The following is a 20,114-nucleotide window of genomic DNA, read 5'->3' as shown; positions in this document are numbered from 1 at the left end:
TTTTCATGCCAAAGCCTCTTTTGTGGCATATCTGCAGCACATGAGTTTCCTGTGAGTATTTGTGCAACAGTAATAGCTGTCTGTTGTACGTATATGGGAAATGACACTGAGTGGCAGAGCTGGGGCAAGAGAACATGTTTTCCTTTCTGGGAGCACACCAGAATATTCTACTGGAGATATCAACCCAAGATTTTTGCAAAGATTCTAAGGTGATAATCTTGTCTGAAAAATGCTGTCTCGTTATAGTTTTTCCTCTCAGCTTGATTTTAATAGATTCCGCGTTGTCTCTTCTATTTCTGCCTTTCTTTTTGGAAAGGAAAAGGGCCTTTAATTCTCTGATGGAAAGTTCTTCCAGCATCACATAGTCTCCTTTGAATAAAATTTAGAAAACCATATTTTTTCAGTTTCTGAAATCCCAAGCAATTTTATTTACAGTATAATCAGATGTGTGAATAGCAAATAGATAGTTCTAAAGCCTAGCCACCTTCTCCTGATGGATTTCAGGATCTTGACTCAAAAATAAATTAATTGGATGACATCGAACAGAAGCTGTTCCTTCATTTCTATTGTATTCTGTCTGAAGTCTGTATGGCTTCACTGATTTGTCCCTCTTTCCTGCACTATTGGTTGCACAAACAATAATATAGGGATAATTAAGGGACAATAGGGACAATAGTCATAACTTGGGACCAATGACTGACAGCAAGGGATTAACAAAAGAAAAAAAGTGAAAAGTGTCAAGGGGCAGGAGCGTGAATACATTTTCCAATGCTAGGAGAACGGTTTCCTGCTTTTCCAAATGACTGCTGAAGTAAAAGAGCTTGCTTCTCTTGCTGCATCATGCCTCAGGCAGACACTCTGACCCCTGCAGCTTTCTAATTTCCTTCCAGCTGAAATTTGTGTAGGGAAGTAAAAATACTCAAGTGACTGCAATGATTTTAGTCGGCAATGATTAGTAAATTCATCAGTAGTTTTGTAACAACTTTGTAGAAAATACATGGAAAAGTTTTAGGAGCAGTGTGTTAGGTTCAGTACTGACCATCTACCAGTGGAAAGAAAACCACTATCAAAACAGATTTCCCCTCCCACCATGCCAACTGTCTGCTCTGGAAGGGTGGGGTCCTACTGGAGCAGATTTGATGCAGGGTATGGGATGGGATACGACATTGGATTTAACCCAAAATCCTTTTCATTGTCTTTTGCCTGATAAATTATGAAAATGAGGGTTAAATCTGGTCATAAATTGAAGGAACTGAATATTCTTGAATGGTACTGCTAAACGGCAGAAGATATCTTAAGAGATTTGTTTTGGACATTTCTCACTAAATGAAATCTTGTATGGTAAATGGTGGAAATGAAAATAACATTTCATGATTAGTCAAAGGCATTTGATTGGCTTTCACATTCATTGGCAAATAGCACTTTCTGTTTGGTTTGATAAGGCATCCAGCAATGGGTTAATTCCACCTATTTCTCAGAAGGCAGGAATCATGTGACCTAGACTTTTGTCTCTTTGCTTAGTACTGCTAGATTCTGCCCAGTTCTTCCCTGCCTTTACCCGGACAGAGCTCAGCTATGGCAAATGAGTTAATCTCCTCAGAGCTCACAGATCAGCAGATCTGATGGACTTGGTACGCACCCTAGACCCGATATTTTCCTCCATAGAGCTACTCTCATGAACACATCTGCATTATTGCCTCCACCACATGAGATCACCCACAGGAAACACTGAAAAGTCATTCTCAACATAGAGGTAAAAATATTCCAGTGGCTGCTGAATCCTTGGAACCTGCACAGAGTGGTACCTCTGTAGGGTCCTTTTAGGGTCATAGCAACCACAGATGCAAGCCTGTCCAACTGAGGAACATCAAGGCCAGGCAGTGCAGGGTCCACTTTTGAGACTCGCCACAGTATCATTGACTGGAACTCTGAGTCACCAAGTTTATCCTAATGTCCTTGCCCCCTAATTAGTATTCTGGTCCTGACCTTTCTGAACCTCAGGTGAATCACAACTCCCTTTTTACCAGTTTTCGGACTACCAATGTAAAGTCCATAGATGTCTTAAAATCCCTCTGGCTGAAGAGTCTTTCTTTTCACCTCCCTCCACCCAATATCCAGAGTGCCCCAAAAGATTAGATTAGTCCCCTATTGGCCATGATCCTTGTGGATCTTCCACATGACAGAGGCAGATCCATGGTTCATCTGCATGGTAAGAGATCTTCTATTCCAGGGTGCCATACTTTACCCAGATCTTGGATGGCTGTGCCTAGCCACTTGGGATCTGAAAGAGTTCTTTGATACCCAGAAGAGATAGTCTGGACCCTAATGTCTTCTGGAAATTTACAATACACATTCACGAAACAACATGGATGCTGTTCACTAGTCAGTGCATGCACAAACCAAATACCTACAAGATGGTGGGCATCAAAGAATTCCTCAGATTCCTACAGGTGGATCTCAACCTAGGCCTTTAGCTCAGCACCAGTCAAGCCTCAGCTCTCTCCAAAGTCTTCTCCAAGACTGCTTGGTTCGCAACTTGCACCTGAAGACGTCCCTCAGAGGGACAGCACTTGTCAGGTGTCTTCCAGTACACAGGCTCCTCTCCTGGAACTTTCACACATTGTGTAAGGCTTTGACAAGGTTGTGTAAGGCTTTGACAACCAAACCAAGAATGAAATATTGGGACGCTTACTGTGAAGGTTTCTCTGTGTTTGCTCTGATGGAGGTATCAAAACCATACCCTAAACAATCCGTGGTTGACTCACATGTGGCATAGCCTGGAAACGTAGGTATTGTCAAGGATAAAAATCCACTTTGGTTGTAAGGCAACTCTGTTTTATTGAGCATAATGCAGCTGTATGGAGAAAGTCCTGCAGACAAAGATCTTCTCAACTGGCAGTGTGAAAAGCAGATATATTTATACATCTTAACCAATTAGCAACCAGCAAAATGCTAAAGGAAAACAAAGATAGATCAAAGAAAACTTCTTCATTATACGCTATCAACAGACGGCCCATAACTCTTCTGATAATGTCAGATTGACCTAGATTATCAGTTCTGTTTATCAAGCTATCTTATTTGTCTTCTACTATATCAAGAAGTCTTGACAATTAAAAAATCCAATTAAGCATTTCCTTGCTGATATAACACTTTTAGTATTACAGCACATTCAAGCACATACATTATTCCAAATCCATCATGCAATTCACTTGCAAGAACCAAACTACATACAGAGGCCTACATGCAGAGCAGCTATAACAAGGCTTCTGGCCTTGTTTTCTCAGTATGCTGACCCTTGGTTCTCCACTTTCCAGTTTAGACCATGCAATCAGGGTGGGAATTTCTCTCTCTTCTTCCTCTGTCCTATGGATTCCTCAGGATGTATTCTGTCTCAAGCTCAGTCATGGGATGGAATTGGGCGGAATATAGCATCACCAAGCCTAGAGACAAAATTCTAGGTGAAATGATCCCTGCCTTCCTGGGCAATAGGGGAAAGTTAACCTATTGTTCGATACCTCAGTCAAACAAAACCAGAAGAAACCTTCACAGTATGTGTCTAGTGTTCCATTTGGACCTTTACCTCTGACCTTCTATGTTGAAAATTACTGGTAAATGCTGACACTTACACTTATTGCAACAGACTCACATCTAACATGGCAATTTACTGCTTTGTTGATACATTTAACATTTTTCTTTAGACCTAGTTTCCCCCCCCCCCCAATATCTGCATCATCTGGTTACATAAACTGCATCATTAACATCCATGGATACTAATGGTTTTCATGTAGTTCTTAATATTGAGATACTTGTTTTAGGTATTTTTGTCTAATATTTTTTTTACCTTCAGTACCTTTCATTTTCCAGGGCAAGGTGCAGATGTGAATGTTTCTAGTACACCTCAAAAGCTTGCTGTTCCACCCCCTAGTGGAAGACCTTCACCTGCCCCTGCAGCTGCCCAGCCTACCACAGTAATGCCTGGTCCTTCTGTACCACAGCCCACAGCCGGTCAGCCTTCACCTATTGTTCAACTACAGCAAAAACAGAACCGTATCAGCCCCATTCAAAAGCCCCAAGGGCTGGACCCTGTTGAAATTCTCCAGGAACGGGAATATAGGTAATGACCAAACTGGAATGCTTAAAAGTTATCATTTTGCTTTGTTCAATTCATATATATATATATATGTATATTGCAGCAATCATAATGTCATATTGTCTGAAGAAGGATTGTGAATCAGCCAAAAGTAGTGAGTGTCACCAGGCTGTGCAATTGAGAGGGTCCCCAACTTTTCTGGACCTGTGGGTACATTTTAGAATTTCAAAATTTCAGCTTGTTCCTCACCACGTCGTTCCATGTCCTCCGCATTGCACCCTGCTGTCCTTCCTGCAGCCTCTCCCACTCCCATCCCCGGTAATTTACCAGGTGCCAGCAATTTTTTTTTTTTAACTTTAAAAAATATTCAAGGGCAGCTGGACACAATGTGAAGTGCAGTGCCAGCCCAGGCTCCAACCACCTCACCCTGTTCATTTCCTGAAAGTGCTTCTACGGAACTTGTGTTGTCTTCATATATAGTGTTGTATCGTCCATTGTCAGCAATAGGATACTTACCTTCAGTGCAGTCTTAAGCATGTTCACTCAGAAGTAAGTTCCACTGAGTTCAACAAGGCTTGCTTCCTGGTTAATTAATGTAGAAGACAATCTGGTGTTTGGTTTAAGAAGTCATTTGTCCAAAGGTGAGGGGAGCTCTGATCACACATCCGCATTACTCCCTCCTCATGCACCTCCCTTATTTGAATATGATCCAAGATGTCCGGTAATATGTTCTAAAGGCATATCCTTTATATTATCAAATTTGTGTTTATAAATTATATGCTTTTGGAAATTCTTAAAGTGTCAATTTGAAATGCAGACATCCCTGCCAAAACAGAGTTACAGATGAGCCTCTCTTTTTCACTTGTATTGTTATTTTACAGAATTGGTAACACCTTTTAAAAACTTTTTTTCTTTTCAATTTTAGGGGTAGCTCTTAAACACGTCTTCTTTTACCCCATTCTAAGGTAGACAGACGGCCAGAGCTAGTTTTATCAAGTCTTTGGGCTGCTTTTCGCTTGAGGGCTTAGATATTGTGCACGTCTGGCATATTCATATATTCATCTATCTTTTCATTGCATAAGGGTTCCTTAAACCCTTTACATATTATGTAGAAAGCAATTCCAATTAAAACTATAACAAACTTCTTATCCTGGTTGAAAAAAGATGAATGATTAAGAGTGCAGTTTGGCATAATAATCCCACTAAAAAGTGACTGTGGTTAAGCTATGATCCTACACACACTTACTTGAGTAAGTGAGTAAGCCCTATTGAACTATTGCATAGGATTGTGCTATTAATGTTGTGAAAATGTGGTGTTGGTTGGACAATCTTCTGAGCCGTTCAGAATTTGGGTATTTTACACATGGTACAACTCAGTTTAAGTCCTGCTGACCATGAGGCCCCTTGTTCTCGGGTTGGATCTGTTGTTATCACTCTATTTTGTGAACAAGCAATGCTGGCAATTGTCTTGAGTGCCCAGCTAGGTTTGGTTTATACTGGGAAGTCTCAGCCCAGTGTAGCTTGTGGATTGTCACCTTAACGGTGTCTTTTAAAAGCTGCAGTCTATCATAGAGATATATTTGATATCAACTGCAGTGTGATCCTATGTAATGTCTGCATGGAACTAATTGTGCTTAATGGACATTGGTCTAAAATGGGATTATTAACTGTTGTTAGTTCGTTAAGGACTAAGAAAGAATATACGTAGTGAAACATACATCTCTAAAAATCTGTCTAGAAAACCTTCATATTTTTTAATAAGTCAAGAAAAGCTCAGTTTGTTTTACTATTTGAAACTGGGCCAGAATGATAAATTTATGCCATAGTTCTTATAAAGCTCTCCTAGACTTTAAAAAAGTGCTGCTTTAATCTTAATGAATAAGTCTTGTAAAACCAATAATATGCCGTGTAATTTAATGTCATCCTACTATGTGTAAAGCTTCTTTTCTTCTCACTGCTAATAAAAAAAATGCACACACCATTGTCTTCAAATTATGAGCACAGTGGATTATGTCAAATGGATCCCTTTTATCATCTGAAAAAAGTATCCCTAAGTAGAAAGCTCTTCTGGCTCCTGGAATCATCAGTCCTGCTGTATGGTACCTATTCCAAAAATCCTGCCACTCTTTCATATAACACTTGTCGTTGTGCTCGGTTCGTTGAAGGGGATGCCCTTTTGCAAGAAGATCTTTATCTTCTGTTCCAATTCAGAATTCAGTTTCTGCATGGATGAAGACAAATAACTGCACTGTGGAGATTAATTAAACGTATTTTGGGCAGGGTTAGATTAAATCCCCAAAGCACTTCCATGGCAGCTTCAAGAAACTGCTTTCCACTTTGGCCCTATCTTATGATTGAATGGCTTAATAGCCTTTAATATTTTCCCCTGGATATAAGAATAGCTTTTTTCATCTGCTTGAAGGATTAGGCAGTGAGCATGATTTAGGTATTTATTTGAGGCATACATTTTAGGTAAAAGTGGCTGTCATAAAATCTTTTTCAGATATGGCATTAATTACTATTTCATGTATAGGATATTACCAGTAGTAATTTTAAAACAAAACCTAAAACCTGTCAGTCCCTTTTTATTTTTTGTGAAAGCTGTTTTGCTTCTTCTTTATAAAACGTGAAGTTTGTTTTTTTAAGCAAAGCCAGTATATACTTCATTTGAAATTAATGGCAGTGTAGGTAATTTGGTGTTATTGGTGTGTGTGTGTATATATATATATATATGTATATATATATATATACACATACACATACACACACACACACACACACACACACACTGTTCTTAGATATATGTGTTTCAGTTGGTTTACAAGTGTTGTTTTTCTCACTTTTACCTTTTGGTTTATATGGATGGTCCTTATGAAGATGAATAGGCTAATGTAGCTGTAAGATGGGCTCCCTGTTAAACATAATTAACCAGTCAGGAACCATCCTTAGGGAGGTGTGTTCCTTCCCTAAATTCAAACAAACAAATGTTTAAACCAACAAACAATATCTTCCTTCCTGGGGCAAATTCCCCCTGTTTCCTAAACAGAATTAAGCTGTTTGTTACCACAGACTTTAACCACAGTTAAGGGTAAGCCGAATTCCCATTTTTAACTAGAATGTGGAACTACTATTTGCAGTGGTTTTCAGATCATGAATTTAACTCAAATTGCATCTATTGTTGATGAACTGTTTTAACTACTGTTAAGAGGGTATAGAGTCATAGAATTTATTTATTTTATTTATTTATTTATCATACTTATACCCCGCTCCTCAGCCAAAAAAGGCTCTCGGAGCGGCTTACACTTAGCAAAAAAGACAGTCCCTGCCCTCAGGCTTACAGTCTAATAAAGACATGACACAAAAGGAAAAGGAGTCAAGGAGGGAGGGAGGGAGGAGAGAGAAAAAGAGAGAGAGAGAGAGAGCGAGTCCAGCAGGAGCAGGCCCCGATGTTACTTCTGCCTGCTCCTGTCCCCTTGCTCTTTCTTCTTTCCCACAGGGCCAAGATGGCAGTTTGCCCTGTGGGGGGGGGGGGAAGAGTCCAGCAGGAGCAGGCCCCGATGTTACTTCTGCCTGCTCCTGTCCCCTCGGTCCTTCTTCTTCCCCACAGGGCCAAGATGGCAGTTTGCCCTGTGGTGGGGGGGAAGAGTCCAGCAGGAGCAGGCCCCGATGTTACTTCTGCCTGCTCCTGTCCCCTCGGTCCTTCTTCTTCCCCACAGGGCCAAGGTGGCAGTTTGCCCTGTGGGGGGGGGGGAAAGAGTCCAGCAGGAGCAGGCCCCGATGTTACTTCTGCCTGCTCCTGTCCCCTCGGTCCTTCTTCTTCCCCACAGGGCCAAGATGGCAGTTTGCCCTGTGGGGGGGGGAAGAGTCCAGCAGTAGCAGGCCCCGATGTTACTTCTGCCTGCTCCTGTCTCCTTGGTCCTTCTTCTTCCCCACAGGGCCAAGATGGCAGTTTTGAATCATAGAATAGTAGAGTTGGAAGGGGCCTATAAGGCCATCAGGTTCAACCCCCTGCTCAATGCAGGAATCCATCTTAAAGCATAGCTGTCCAGCTGCCTCTTGAATGCCTCTAGTGTGGGAGAGCCCATGATCTCTCTAGTCAATTGGTTCCATTGTTGTACTGCTCTAACAGTCAGGAAGATTTTCCTGATGTCGAGCCGGAATCTGGCTTCCTGTAACTTGAGCCCATTGTTCTGTGTCCTGCACTCTGGGATGATCGAGAAGAGATCCTGGCCATCCTCTGTTTGACAACCTTTCAAGTATTTGAAGAGTGCTATCATGTGTCGCCTCAGCCTTCTCTTCTCAAGGCTAAACATGCCCAGTTCTTTCAGTATCTTCTCATAGGGCCTTGTTTCCAGACCCCTGATCATCCTCTGAACGCTCTCCAGCTTGTCTGCCTCCTTCTTGAAGTGTGGTGCCCAGAACTGGACGCAATACTCACGATAAGGCCTAACCAGTTCCAAATAGAGGGGAACCAGTACTTCGTGCAAGGGTCTGTGAATAGGAAGTTTGTTTGCCAGTTTAACTATGATTAACAGGAAACCATTACTACATCTGCACCAATGTGATGTTGACTTATATTTACGCATACTGTTTCAACTTGTATTTAGCATAAACACTATGTTAGATGACAAGGCCCTGGTGTAGAGGGCTCAATCTTAAGAGTTTCTTCATATTTTTAAAGATAAGTCTGTATGTTTTCATCATGGATTTATTGCATCTTTCAATGCTGTTTGTGGTTTTTTTCTTGCTCCATTCGGTTTTGCAGGGCTAGTCTTCTCTATGCCTCTTGGTTGCACCCATAGATTCCATGTTGTGAGTCAGGGATGCAGAATGGGAATGCTTTCTGTATTTGTTGCTGTCAGACACTGGGAGGCACTCCATCCACTAGGAGGCAGCAGACTCTTTAAAAGAAAGACTTTGCTTGGGACGAAGAACCCCCCCTCCCCCCTTCCTCTCTAGAGCCACTTTAGGAAAAGCGTTCATTATACAGAGAGCCATTTTTTCACAAGGCATAATAGCATGAAACATATGTTCAGTTCCACATGCAACAGCAGTGTGATATGAGAAGTCTGTGTTTCCAGTGTAAGGAACATTTTTGTTATCGAGCAACTCATAAATATGATAAATAACCAAATATATAAATAATATTTGAGCTCTTGCCAAACCTGACAAAAAGGAGGAAATTCTGGTCTAACCTTCTGAAGGCTTTCTGTATGCTAGAAAATATTACGATATTTTAAAATGCCTGGTTTACGTAAAACGTTTCAATTAAACGTTAGATAGTTTACGCCTGTTTAGGCAGAAAAAAATTGCTAAAATCCCAGGATTCCTCCAGCCAGCCATATTGGCTGGGCCATGCTGGGAATTGGAGAAATTCTTTTGTCTAATTATGCATAGGATTGTTCCTTTAAATATCTTTAGCTCTTTTATATCGGATAGATGACCGTGCATACGACACCACATAGCTTATAAAATGGGTTAATAGCCCTCATTTAGTAGTTTGTATTGAAGGTATCCAGTGATAATTATTAGACACCAAGCCGATCAAGCCACTGATGGATACAGAGGAACTCTCCCCATCCCCAATTCTGTCCCAGCTTTTTAAATACCTGTATTGTAGAACCAGGTTTTCTGAAGTGGCCCAATATGCACTGCTGAATAGCAGCTGCATTTGTCAATTACATCTGGGATACTCAGAGCAACTTTTATTTTCTTTGTGAAGTCATGTGGCAGAAAAGCCACTGAACATGTTAATTTTATAGAATAATTTTCTTGCTGTTACTGCTCTATTTTTTTTTATTTCTGCATTCACCAAGCAGTCCAGTTACAGAGGAACCTAAAAATCATAGTTTTTTTAAAGTGTCATACACTTATTTCAAGGAACAAAACGTACCAGCATCATTTTCTGAACAAATAACTCTCCTACTAGGAATCATAAACTTCTCCTCTGGACCTGAACAAATATCGGTTGCCTTTAATGGAATTCTTTCTTGCCAGAACAGTAACCCTTCCTTGATTTACTCTTCAATCTGTATGAAAAAACCCTGCCTGACCTAATTTCGCTGCAATTTTCTGTACTCCTGAGGATACCAAATGAGGCTCCTGTAGTTATTCAGTATTACATCTTTTTTGTTGTTGTATGAGAAAGTTTAAAATTCTCTATGTACCTCCAATTTCCCATTGAAGTTAGGAGAAATAGTCTGGAGAGAAGCAGTACTTTAAATACAAGGATAGTTAATATAGCTCCCAACCCCTGGCAAAAAGCATGTAATCCTCCCTTGATTATAATAATTTCCAATGCCTATACAATTCTGATGTGCCCTTCTTACTCCTGACATGTTGAACCAGACCCAATTAATACATGCACGAGAATAAATGGTGGTGGAGGGGGTTACATGTTTGAAAGATCACTGGATGGGGGGGTCTGAAGATTTTTCCCTGAAATGCTGTGTTCTATGAGCAATAGTTTTATCCATGGAAAGTATTCAAAATACGTCATCTCCTCACCTATGGTGTGAAGTGATACCATCCAGGAAAAGCTGTATGTAATAACTGGCCTTCAGATACTTCTTGGATTGTACATTCAAAGTCCTCCTGTATTATTCTCCTTCTGCTTCTATTGCAGTAGCTGTTAATTTCAATTGCAGAAAGAGCGTTTTAAAAATGGTATTTTACTGCATCCACTGCTCCGCTGCATTTCAAACAGAGGTAGTCATTGAAGCATATGAGGGCCGTATGGAGCAAGTGCACTATAGTTTTCTTCCAGCAGTCCCACAAACGTCTGATCAACAAATCTAAGGCAGTTATCTGTTGTAGACCACAGCCTTCTTTCAGAAATGCCTGTGTGTAGTAAACATGTCAAATTGCTCTGTTACAGTAAGGAAACATCTCTCACTTTTTATTTTTTTTTAACAGCCACGGAATTTCCTTTTCCTAGTAACACAAGATACAAAATCAAACACTCATAAAGGAAAAAAAATGGATTAGGGATGCACTCTGGCAAAGGCCATACGCTGTTTTGCCTGAAAAGCAGTATTTTTCTTTTTTCAATGTTGCCTTGAATGTACATGACTTTTGGTTTTCACTATTCCTGCTTATGAGTTTCACTTGGCTTACAAATGTTGCTTTCCTCTCTGTTGCATGTTAGTTTGTGTGGCTACTAGTCAAGATGAGTGGACCAAAGCAGCTGTTGTATCCCTGTTAACCTGTCAGGAGCTGACCTCAGGGAGGTGTGCTTCTTCCCTACAGCCTTTTTCCTGACTGGAGGGGGTGCTGGAAGCCTCCTCGCTAAACACAGCACTCTGTTGGCACAGATCTAAATCACAGTTAAGGGGTGAGCATTTTAACTAGGAAATGAAGCCACAATTTGAAATAGTTTTCTAGTTGTGGGTTAAGCCTTAATTGCAGCTAAGGCTGATGTTGAGCAAAAGCTTTATACAGGTAAGGGAGGGAGGGAGAGATTTTTAAGATTTTAAAAGAATGTATCCACTTTGTCTAGTTTTTATGTTGTCTGACACCTTGAGAGGGTTTCAAGGAGCCCTAGAAATAATTTTAGAAAGAGGAGCTGTGAGTAGGAAGTTTGTCTTTTTTTTGGAGGGTGGGAGTCCTTTGCCCGTTTGTTTACTATGGTTAGCACTGGAACTCTTTGGGTTTAGCAAGATGGTACAATGTCTAAAAGGTAATGCCAGAAAGATAGAAAAGAGATTTCCCAATGAAATGTTAAAAGTTCAGATTTTCATTTTGTAGCTAAATGCTGTTACAGTCAAATCTGTTTCCACTGGGATCTACAGAGGGCCTTCGAACTGTTATTTGTCTTGGGCATCTGGGTCCTCCGAAGTTCCAAGCTAGGGCATTTTCATTTAGTCCAGACTGTTAATACACATCTAAACTATTAATACATATATTTGGCTTTGAAGGAAGCAAAGAATCCTGGTTTTATATGTTAGCTCTTTGAAGGTTTAGAATCTCTCTGAAAATGAATTTGAATGAAGAGACTTTAATAGTAGAATTTCTAATGGGGATCAATAAGCAACCCCACCCAGTGGCTTATTGAAGTTATGGGAAGTGTTCACATATGGAGCTCCTGTGTGTAAAGATGCTCCCTATGTACTTCTGTGGAGGGGAGTGGCCCTGCAGGGAACACTGCTAACTGTAGTCATTGCAGCAGCTCCCAGTCAGGAGCTGGAAGCTCGTGATCTTGTGTCTTCCCCTCTTCTCCCGAAATCTTCTCTTCATTTTGTGTGGACCTTAGGGGGAGCTATTGCAACTGCTCCAACAAGAATTGGCAGTACAGCTGTTGGGCCGTGTGATGTCCCGCTTTCCAAGCATTCTTGGCGATTGGAGGGGCTTGGCTCCATGCTCCAGCATTGAGGAAGGGGTGCATTAGGATTCCTAGTGTATATGTCATGTTAGTATTCAATTGGCTTTTAGAAGTGTTAGATGTTTCAGCAATCTGTCTGGTGCCAGACTGCTATGGCTCTTAACATTTTGCTTAGTTAACAACTTTTCATACCACCGCTGCCAACTGCTTCATTAACATCATTAACATTCATTCTTTCCTCTTTGTACTGTGATAAAAAGATATGCAAGGAACAGCACACAATTGTGTTAATTTATTGATATTTGAATGGAGCACCTATAAATTGCCATTATTGGCAATGACATTTTCCTTATTTATTGCCAGACATTTGTGTGTATTTTATGTCCAATACGAGAAATGGGGTGGGATGCCATGCCACTTCTTTTCAGATGGACCTAAAACCATCCCACTTCTTTTCAATGGATATAATTGGGGCTGGTTTAATTTGAAATCAAACCAAACTGATTAGAAACTATGGCCTTAGCTAGACCTAAGGTTTATCCTGGGGTCGTCCCGGGGTCATCACTGCTTGCTCCCGGGATCCCCTGTGTGTTATTTACATGAACAGGGATGATCCCGGGACGATCCCGGGATAAACCTTAGGTCTAGCTAAGGTCTATATCATCTGCTTTCCTTCTCTCTCTCTTCTCTCTCTCTCTCTCTCTCTCTCTCCATCCTTACCCCAAGTGTCTTCTGCAACAGTGTGAAGGGGGAAAATGATTTTGAGATGGTTAGAGGATTTCCCCTATTTTATTTTTACCTTAAATTCAACAAACATACTTTGTATGGTTAAAAGTGTTGTGTGGTTTCTTGTTCATACTTGTATGGTTAAAAGTGTTTTCAGATAGATTGTTAATTTTCAAGTAATTTATAATCAAGCTACTTTGGATATAAATAGCAGGATTTGAAAACACCACATGTTTCTACATCAAATGTGTATATGAGTGCAGCTCAATGCTTTCCATGTTTTCTCAAAAGAAAGTCTTCCTGAGTTCAATGAAACTTACTCCTAAATAACTGGAAAAGGATTGCAACCTTAAGAAAGGTCAAGACACTGTCAAATAGATCTGTAATTGGTAAATTAATCTAATCTCTTTTCTAATTCCCTGTCTTGTGTCCATACCTGTTTAGGCTTCAGGCTCGAATTGCTCACAGAATTCAGGAATTAGAAAATTTGCCTGGCTCTTTGCCTCCAGATCTGCGAACCAAAGCCACAGTGGAGCTGAAGGCACTTAGGCTACTGAATTTCCAGCGCCAGGTAATGCATTCTACTGGGGGGAGGGGAGTTTTTTTTCTAGTTATGAGATAAGTTCTGTTAAGTGGACTGATATGTCAGGCAGAGGCATTGTATCATAAAGTTCAAGGAGCACATTCATTCTAAATACTTGTTGTATCTGCATGTGATGCCATCTTTGTGGTGCCTTTGTAATCCCATGGGGGCATGATCCCATCAGAGTTAGGCACTTCTAAGTTCTCTTGATGCCACTGGGAGAGACGGGCAGAGCAATACTATACACCCATTCTACTGAAGTGTGGGCATCTGTGGGGAGGAGATAGGTTGGTGGAGTGGTCTCTATAGCCTGTTTGTGCTCAGCTTGGAAGTGGAGGGGGAACATATAGGATAGAAAACCCAGGATAGCAGGTGCAGTATCCCTGATGGCATGACATGCATGTTAGGAACACTTTCGCCTGTTGCATAGCTGTCTGAAAGAGCTTCCCAAGGGTATAGGAAGGAGCATGCCTGAAAGAAGCAAGTTGCAAGCTCCACAGAGGAATAGCTGGTCTCTGCTGTTAGGCATGGAGGTGACCTCCCTCATGGTCTGCATGGAGCAGGCTTTGCAGGATGGACCCTAAACCTGTCGGAGAGCAGCCAGTGAAGAATAATGGGAGACAGAGAGAAGTGGACAGTGTATGTGTGCATGAGAGTGTGTAATGAGCAAGAGTCAGTGGTTGGACCACATAGTCCCTAGCCCTGGATGCACAGTAGGTGTTTGTGAAGGAATGAGATGGAAGCAGGAATGGTGCCCCTGAGTGCTCTGTCAGTCCCAAAGCGGGAGGGGGAAACTGCAATGAGTAGGATATTCACTGCTCTTTCCTTGGGAGTTGCTGTGGAACTATGTGTTCAGGAACAAGGCACAGTGTTCACATAAGGGAAAAGGGTTGGGTGACACTTATGGCAGTCATGCTTTGCAACAATTCCCTAGCTTGTCTTTGGAATGTTCTGTTCTGGCACCCCCAGGCTTTTGGAGTGGGGTGGGGGTGGGCCACTCTTGGGTGTTTGTATTTAGAGTCCCAAGGCAAAGTGCATATTAGGCAGAGATGCTTAAGTTCTTCGGAGTGTTCTGAAGACAGGCTTGCTTCGTCCGAAGTTCTCCCTTTGTATGTACAGTGTTCTTTTTTCTCCCTGTTCCTCATAACCAATGATCCTCCTTGTGAAATTTTGTTTTTAATCAATGTTTTTAATGTTATGTTTTGTTAAGGCTTTGTTTTCATCTCTATTTTATTATCTGCCAATCCTTACAACCCCTCAGCCAGGGCAACTTGAGTGTAGTATTGCGCCCTTAAGAACATGCTTATGTCTCCTATTAAAACCAATCTGACTGAAAAGTGCTTAGCTTTGATTGGATCATGGCTCATATGTTTTAGTCATGTGTTGATGTAGCTGCTTGTGCATCTCGCCGTTGACATTTCTGAGCTGACACACAAGGCAAGGCGGGTCTTTCATAGCAATAAGCTTATGTCAGTAAGGTAACTGAACTTCACTGAAAGTTGTAATTATGGCAATACTATACTTTTTTGGGAGAATGCATTTTATTTGAACAAGAAACTATAATAAGAAAACAAGAAAAAATATTTTTTATGCAATACGCATATCTGATTCTTTGGGTGCTTTCTTTGCTTACCTGAAATATATTCTTTAATCCCATATTTGGATCCAGTAGTGACCTACGCTGGTGGAAGGACACTTCTATTTGCACAAAGTGAGGTTTCTGATTTTTGCTGATTCGCCTGCAGACCATTGCGTGACACATCAATCACCATTCTGGAAGGTTCCCCATCCATCTGGAGGGTCTTCTTGGGGAGCACAGTTGGCTACAGCAAAGTGGAGGAGGCATTACATGATTGGAAATTTGCTCACAGTTTATAAAACCTAACCCAGTGAGTTCACATGACATAGTACGGCTCATTGTGGATTATTTCATCCATGATGAGCTGTGACACCCACAGGAGCCACTTCACATATTCAATCCCTGGTTGGTGATTGTCATGTTGTGCTAATCTGACGAAGTATGTGTTATGCGAGGGTTAAATAACCATCACACAACCCATACTCATTGCGTTTGCATGCCACGACAGCTCATGCATGGGGGTTGGATATGCAAAATGGCGTCTGCACACACTGGAAGCGATTGCACAGAACTCTTATACAACTTATTGTACAAGCAGTTGTGCATTCTGTGCAATGACACTGTTGGATACTGCCCTTTGTTTTCTCAGTTTTTTCCAACTTCTGTGTATTTCAAAAGACTCCATGTCATGGGACATGTACCTTCTTGTATGCAGAGAACATTCATTATGTTTGCACAGATGGCTCTTTGGATCCTGGCTATGTGGTGTGTGTGCATATGTGTGTGCGCGCACGCTTGCTGTTCATCATTATCACCCTTGCTATAACACTTTACACATCTCTTATAATTTGTCAATATTGAATTTTAGTATTTTATCTTGCAAGCCATCTTGGGAGGACTACAGTCTTGGAACTCAGCTAAGAAAAATATTAAATAATACTAAATAATTACTTTCCCCCATGTTTATATTAATGAGTGATGACTGAGTAGGTATTTTAAACCTGGATCTTCCCTTTCCAAACTCAGCACTCTACCAGCTATACACTACTGACATCCTGGTCTCTTTCTAAGAATATTTTTTATTGACTTTTTTTGTTTTGGCAGAACCGCAGCAACAAAACAAGTGAAAATAAAAGAAAAATATACATACAAAGTCTATGAAACCAAAGAAACAATAGATTATTTGAATTACACTTTTATATTGTATATAAATTTGAGAACCGAATGAATCATGCTTGTTTTCTTTCAGATTAATTACTACTTTGGTGATTTCTCAGATTCAACTATTTTGGGTAATGTGATCAACAAAACTGTGTACTAGAGTCTAGAAATCCAGTCATGTTTAGATCTAGGATTCCTAGAACAGAATGGATGGGAAAGGAAACAGCTCTTTTGCAAAACTCAGTGTGTTCTTTTGTCAGTTAAATTCTTCTGGTGGAAGATGATTTTCTTTTAAAGTCTGTCTCTTCTGATTCACAGTTAAGACAAGAGGTGGTGGCCTGCATGCGTCGTGACACAACTTTGGAGACTGCTTTGAACTCTAAAGCCTACAAACGCAGCAAGCGCCAGACCTTGAGAGAAGCCCGAATGACTGAAAAACTAGAGAAACAACAGAAGATAGAACAGGAGAGAAAACGTAGACAGAAGCACCAGGTACTTTATTTTCAGCAACTGGTCCATTTGTGTATTTTATTTAATTTGTCTGTTGCATTTAGTGTGTAGTAATCTGGTAGGGATCCAGCAGTCATTCTTATGGAAAGCTGCCTATATGGCTAACCTGGAATACTGTTATCTGGTTTCTTGCACAGTGATGGAAGAGCTGTCAGGAAAGGCAACAGTGAACACCTTGTTCTCCTATGAAAACAGCTTGAATATCTCCTTCCTGACAGGAGTTTGCACCCCGTCTCTCCCCTTAGACTTCTTGATTTACAGTTCTGAGCAGAAGAGGCAGGATTGTGGGCCTCCAATTTCAGAGACCCTGCCATCCTCATTTTCCCTTTAGCTTCACTTCTGAATTTTGTTTGGTTCTCCTGTCCTTTTATTTCATTCCCCCATTGTTTTGCCTTTTCCCCAATGATGTTTTTCATTGGGAGGCAAGCAGCTATTCCAGAATTTAGACACTTTGACCTCCTTGACCCAAGTGCACAGCGACAAACCAGACCACAGCTCCATGGTTCTTTTCTCCCCATTCCCCTTTGTGTTGCTCATTAGGTAAAGGATACTATTCTTACACAGACAGGCCTGGTAGAACACAGGGTTCCTTCCCTTACTGCCTATGGATCAGCATCAAGCAGAAGGACCCCAATGAGATAAGAGGCTCAGTGTGAGAAGAAGGAAGAGGCTTTCCATTCTAAGGGCACACAAGATAATTTGCTAGAATGCCATTGGCAGTCTCATTCAGAGACAGTGCCATTGAAGAATTCCCTTCCTTGGATCTGAATGGCAAAGAATGCTAATTCTTAGTTGCTAATACACAGAAAGCTGCTAGGTGGAGGCAGATCTCCATTTAGTTCAATACTGTTGATAGTGACTGGCAGCGTCTCTCAAGAATTTCAGACAGCCCCACCCGAAGATGCAAGGGATTAAACCTGGGACTTTGTGCATGCAAAGCATGTGCTCTTCTACTGAGCTATGGCCTGTCCCCAAAGCTATCAACCTACAGTTGGCCCAATGAGTGCCTAGTGGTTTGGTGACGAGATCATGGTGTGGCTTGTGACCAATGTGGAGATTTCCTTCCACTTTTTAGACACATTTTATTATTTATTTATTACATTTTTATACCAATAGCCAAAGCTCTCTATGTAGGAGTTTTGAGATCATCTTCTGGAAGCAATTAAAGTCCAGAGAAGATGGATATTTACTGAATTAGTACAAGGGAATATATCTAACTTCTCTACACTGAGTGACAAGAAGAGCTCTGGCTTGATGTGCTTGAAGTCTGTGACTATACTCGGTTTTTGTGGGGTGTCTGTCCCCACCCCCAATTGATGCTTATTTTCTTTTAACAGGAATATCTCAACAGCATCTTGCAGCATGCTAAAGATTTTAAAGAATACCATCGGTCAGTGGCTGGAAAAATTCAGAAACTTTCCAAAGCTGTGGCTACTTGGCATGCTAACACTGAGCGTGAACAGAAGAAAGAAACGGAGAAGATTGAGAGAGAGCGAATGAGAAGGCTGATGGTAAGGGTGACATTTGGCAAGAGACCAGTCACTGAGGCTTTCAGGATGTACATACTTTGGTGGTGTGGGAAGGGAGAAGCTTGAAAGCAATCTTCAGCATGAGGGTAGCTTATTGTTTTTAGTCTGTTTGAAATGCCCAATATGAAAATTAATAGGGCCATCCTACAAACTATGATCAGTGACGTGGGCTTTAAGCGCAGGTTGGTTGACATGGAATACTGCCCAGCTCCTGATAATCATGTTTTGTTCTTGTCTTGTGCTACATCATTGCAAATCCAGATGCTCAATTGCAGGTTCTGCTCATCGTCAGGTCACCCGACTACCTGACTAAAAGAAGAAAATGTCAATGGCACAAAAGGATGTGGGGGAGGGAAGGTGATTGCCACAAACAGAACAGTTGTATGAATTAGGTTTTTTTTTTTAATAATCATGTTTAATATCACTTTAATATTATTCTACTAATGGATAATTCACACACGTAAGTCTTTTTTTACTCTAATCCCAAGAGATTTCAAGGCAAGTTTCACTGTTTATTTATTTTATGAAGGTATACCACACTTTTCAATGTGAAAACAGTCCCAGGGCAGTTCGTAGACATCAGGCTAAAAACAATTTAAAAAAAAGAAAAATATACAGGAGCAATACAATAAACATAAAAGCAGCAATTAACACAGTTCAAAGACTGATGAAGAAGTCAAAGGATTGGGAAAATAAAAAGGTCATCTTCTGGTTCCTGAAAGACCTCAAAGGAGGCTGCAGGCGAGCCTCCTTGGGAAGCGCATTCCATAAGCAAGTTCACCACTTGTGAACATGTGTCTTTTTCCCCTCCCCACACGGTTCCTCCTGTATATAGGATCGCAGGGACAAAGCCATTTCCAAGATCATGGCTGCTCACTTTTTGCTGAGCTTTTTTTTTTTGATCATCTGGTGAAAATACAATGCCAGTTTGAACATATAAACCTTTCTTGTATTTTATATGAATTTTAAAGTGGTGGTGAAGATGTCAGTTGAATCTTTTTCACACAATTAATTGCAGTACTTTCATATTACTGTGTGGTTCCAGGTATTTGAATTGTGCTGCTCCCTTTTAGAGTTTGACCCCATTACTCATAACTTCTGAGTGACACCAGCTACTCTTTTATCATCATCTATTTGTAAGGATTTATAATTTTTTAGTAGACAGTACAGTAATTTCTTTCCAACACTTATTAGTATTCATAATATAGATATCATTTTCCTAACCTTCCAATTATATTTAAGCTTCAGTATCACTTCCACCTTTCAATTATTTACCACACCAATCATATTCTGAGAATGATTAACATGACACTGACAAGTGGCAGGATCATGGGAAAAGTTAAGCATGTTGCAGACTCACTGATTTTAAAGGAAACATTTAAGAATGTTCTTAATTCTTCTATTGGTATCAATAGGATGTAAACATACTTAAATTTGGTGTGTTTGTACTTATCTTTTCCAGTATCTCACCAAAAGTTAATTGCTTAGGAGTCTCATTGATTGTATTGGGAGATGTTTAAGTATGCACTTTTCAGTTGAAATCAATAGGATGCAAGATTGCTGACTCTATACATTCTTGTTTATTCTTCCATGTTTTGACCTCAGTCCATCTTGCC

The 20,114-nt window shown here is 40.7% G+C and overlaps 1 protein-coding gene across 3 annotated transcripts in view; it reads left to right on the top strand.

The window, feature by feature from the left end:
- SMARCA2 (SWI/SNF related, matrix associated, actin dependent regulator of chromatin, subfamily a, member 2) overlaps positions 1-20,114 on the top strand; it is a 128,549-nt gene that overhangs the window by 31,314 nt on the left and 77,121 nt on the right. For all 3 annotated transcript variants that reach the window (XM_063129294.1, XM_063129292.1, XM_063129293.1), the window contains exons 6-9: positions 3,865-4,114; positions 13,581-13,707; positions 16,778-16,951; positions 18,307-18,480. In XM_063129294.1, the coding sequence (XP_062985364.1) occupies positions 3,865-4,114; positions 13,581-13,707; positions 16,778-16,951; positions 18,307-18,480 (725 nt within the window). The remainder of the gene's footprint in view (positions 1-3,864; positions 4,115-13,580; positions 13,708-16,777; positions 16,952-18,306; positions 18,481-20,114) is intronic.

This window comes from Elgaria multicarinata, chromosome 6 (assembly GCF_023053635.1).
Source record: "Elgaria multicarinata webbii isolate HBS135686 ecotype San Diego chromosome 6, rElgMul1.1.pri, whole genome shotgun sequence".
Classification (NCBI taxonomy): domain Eukaryota; kingdom Metazoa; phylum Chordata; class Lepidosauria; order Squamata; family Anguidae; genus Elgaria; species Elgaria multicarinata.
The sequence above is the reverse complement of the archived record's forward strand: the minus strand, read 5'-3'. Positions and strand labels throughout refer to the sequence as shown.